The sequence below is a fragment of the Solanum tuberosum genome, unplaced genomic scaffold (genome assembly GCF_000226075.1).
Source record: "Solanum tuberosum cultivar DM 1-3 516 R44 unplaced genomic scaffold, SolTub_3.0 scf00192, whole genome shotgun sequence".
NCBI lineage: Eukaryota > Viridiplantae > Streptophyta > Magnoliopsida > Solanales > Solanaceae > Solanum > Solanum tuberosum.
In genome coordinates this window covers 914,653-918,346 of record NW_006239115.1, presented here as the reverse complement: position 1 = coordinate 918,346, position 3,694 = coordinate 914,653, and the positions used below count along the sequence as shown (strand labels likewise).

The following is a 3,694-nucleotide window of genomic DNA, read 5'->3' as shown; positions in this document are numbered from 1 at the left end:
AATTTTTCTAAGCTTTTGAACAACCTTTCCAATAATCGATTGTTATATGAAAAAAAAATGTAGATTTTAAAAATATTTCAACAGAAATTAAATGATTTGATATCATCACATATCTCAAGAATTGTAAATATATAATGAATGATTAAAAATATCTTCATATCTAATCATTTTTATCTTTTACATAATTTATCATAATATTTGTTTGATGATATAATTGTCTTGTTAAAACTGAGTGATTTTTTATGTAGCGATTACATTTTTAATTTAATTAACACGTGTCATGTAATGATTGGTGTGTGAACATATTTGCTTCTTAAAATTTGGGGCTGATCGAAAAATGATATAATAATATCTGCTCAAAATTGTTTAGTGGGATAATAAAACGGTTGCAAAGTTAAGGTGTCTTTTTGAAAATTCGATACAAGTTCAGCAGTGACTTTATGTCTTTTCTCAAAAAAAAAACACTTTTAATCAAAGGCAATTTTGTTCATAATTTTGGTTAAATACTGCGACCTGAGGTAATGGTAATTACGATATTACCCCATTTCATTTTATATAAAAAGGGAAAACTCTAATACCCGCCTGTAGGGTTTTGGAGGTCCGTATCTGTTGAAGAAGCCGCCGCCGCCGCAGAGAGGAAGATTCAGAAGAAGCTAGCAATGGTTTACCCAAACACCTACTCTTTCTTCTCGCACTTTTATGATTAATAATGTTTTGAAATTAATTTGGTGTTTTTGTGTGTTGGTGATTTCAGTCGCTTGTTGCGAATGAAGAGTTTCAGCACATTCTTCGTGTGCAAAACACCAACGTCGATGGAAAGCAGAAGATCATGTTCGCCTTGACCTCCATCAAAGGTATTGGCCGTCGTTTCGCGAACATTGCATGCAAGAAAGCCGATATCGACATGAACAAGAGGTTAGCCCTTTCAACTAGTATATTCCCAAATGCCCTTACTGTTTCTGTTTATCCTTTAAGTTAACTGTCTCGGTCATATAATCATAGTATGCATTTCACTATTCGATTTATTGATTTGTCAGAAATAGAACTTTACTGTTGTTTCTAGGTGTGTGCATTTTATCGTTTGCAGATATTATTTTGTGTATTATTTGTAGTTGATTTTTATCCTTCCATATAACACTCTGGTTGAGTGCATCTCTTGGGTTTTAATTCTCTATTATCCAATAGACTTAGGGACATAGATGCAAAACTGTTCCTTGTACTACTTTGAGGACTGTTAATCTGCAATTTATTAACGAGGCATCATTGTGGTCATGATGCATGAATGAAGATGATTGGGCCTAGAGATTTGTCTGTGGTGGATTGTTGGGAAGACTGATGAATTGGGAATTGTGTTCTAATAGAGAATGATTGATTTGGTTTATAACCTGGTCTATGGTGTTATTCTTCGGGACCAGGGTGACTATCTAAGAGTATTGGAGAAAGAAAGTTGTTTGTCAAAAGAATTGCTCTTTCTTATTTCCCATATGGCCTTCTCCATCTATTTTGGCAGTGATTATGAAAAAGCCCGATCTTTAGTGTTTTTTTTCCTGTTCTATGTACATGCCAGGACAACTTCTTTTCGACTTTAACATCAGTTTTAAGTTGTGATTATAGGTTCAACTGACCTCATATTTCCTTTTGTTACATTTTCAGAAAAAGAACAGTTTCAAGCTGATTGAAAATTGTTCATCCTTGTTATTCCTTTTTATTACCTCCCTCCTTTTCAATTAAAATGTCCTTTTTTACCTCCTCTTACTAATTTTGATAACTCTTTAAATCTAACATTCTATAGCATGTTTAAAACCACAAGATTCATAGGCCATTTTGGTGCATTATGCATATCTTTAATTATTGACCACTGGATTAACTAATATCCCGAATTTTCATAAATTTGGTTCCTAGTCAAAACTAAAGCACTATACATTTAACGGAGGTCCAATAAAATGAAGTGGAAGCTTGAAAACTTTCCTGTCCATAGTCTTTGAGATTTCTATGTAGGTTGATTTATACCTGTAGTTTGTTGCTCACGCCATGCATTTTTCCGCCATACAAGGGTATCATGAGTTAACAGCTCTGTAGACGTTCCCACTTTGTATTTTATCTCTTGAAATTTAATCTGAGTTCTTCTTGCTTCTCCTTTCTGTAGGGCTGGTGAACTCACTGCTGCAGAGCTTGACAGTGTCATGGTGGTTGTTGCCAATCCTCGTCAATTCAAAATCCCTGATTGGTTTTTGAACAGGCAGAAGGATTACAAGGATGGGAAGTTTTCACAAGTTACCTCTAATGCTCTTGACATGAAACTTAGGGATGATCTGGAGCGCCTGAAAAAGATCAGGTAGTTTACCCAATGCTTTTGCTGTTGAAATAATTCATTTAGCTTTTGATTAACAAAATAAAGAGAATACACACAGCATTTTGCAAATAAGGGAAACATATGGTCAAGAGTTGAAGTACCTTGTCAAAAAAGTAGTAATTTAAAACTTTCTTTATTTGTGCACTTTCTTTTTATCTTATTTATTTATCCTCTGGTGATTGCAGGAATCATCGTGGTTTACGTCACTACTGGGGCCTCCGAGTTCGTGGTCAGCACACAAAGACCACTGGCCGCAGGGGAAAGACTGTTGGTGTCTCAAAAAAGCGATAAATTATCTACTTGTCAGTTCCAGTTTGTTACATGCTTTCTTTTATGCGCTGCTGGCGATATATGTCTAAGATGTTTGTTAGGGATTATGAACTGGTTATGTTTAAAATTTCCCGTTGGTGGGTTATAGTTTAATTTCTTGCTTTAGTGGCAAAAGGATTAGGTTGCTGTATGATCATGTTTTGCAAATTGTTCTTGAATTTTAAATTGAATGAGTAGTTTTTTGGATGCAATATTTTATTTCAACTGTTTGAGTGAAAGGGCTGGGGTTTGAATTTTAGGAGCGGATGTGTTTTCTGGGCTAGACGGAGCACTCAGAAAACTTAGGGTAGCATAATGGTAATGCTTATTGCCCCGGAACTTTAATCCAAAACATTGAAGCATGTTTGCCGTTAGAGGGAGACTACTGAGTGCTTATAGATGCTGCTGTTCTTGACCTATATGATATGTGAATTGTTGTTTTAGTAAAGCTGAAATTTCTGAGGAATTTTGGTTTGACTAGTATTATCATCAAAGAAATCAAGTATTCTTGCATGCTCAATGTTGGGGATGTGGAAGGAACTCTCAAGCAGTTTGGTGGCTTAAAACATGTGAAATTCACAACATAGATGAGTGCAATTCTAAGTCTTGAGCGAGATACACACATTTTGTACATGTTAAATATACTTTTCGTACACACAACATTTGTAAATTCTTAATTTTAAATGAGATATACATATTGTTCATCAATTTCATACGCAAAATTTAAAGCAAACTTTGCACGCCTTAACCAATATTTTGTATATATTTCATAAGAAAATAACTTCGGTAACATTTTGTGAACTGAAAATTCTTGGTATATTTCATAAATATGTGTCTAATTTTGCATAATAAAATATGGGTCTAATTTTGCATAATATATATAGTTCATAAATATGGGTCTAATTTTGCATAGTATATATAGTTGATTCTTCCCCTTCCAATATGAGGCAATTGGGCTGTTCCTTAAAAAGAGTTAAGGTTAAAAATAGCTTATGCTAGAAACATAATAAGACTTAGCTGTAGTTTGCTTAA

At 34.1% G+C, this 3,694-nt stretch overlaps 1 protein-coding gene across 1 annotated transcript; it reads left to right on the top strand.

The window, feature by feature from the left end:
* Positions 1-551: 551 nt before the first annotated feature.
* LOC102587187 (40S ribosomal protein S18-like) lies at positions 552-2,876 on the top strand. The gene is made up of 4 exons (XM_006355081.2): positions 552-662; positions 755-915; positions 2,147-2,335; positions 2,539-2,876. The coding sequence occupies exons 1-4, from the start codon at positions 660-662 to the stop codon at positions 2,642-2,644; spliced, it is 459 nt and encodes a 152-aa protein (XP_006355143.1). The 5' UTR covers positions 552-659; the 3' UTR covers positions 2,645-2,876.
* Positions 2,877-3,694: the final 818 nt, after the last annotated feature.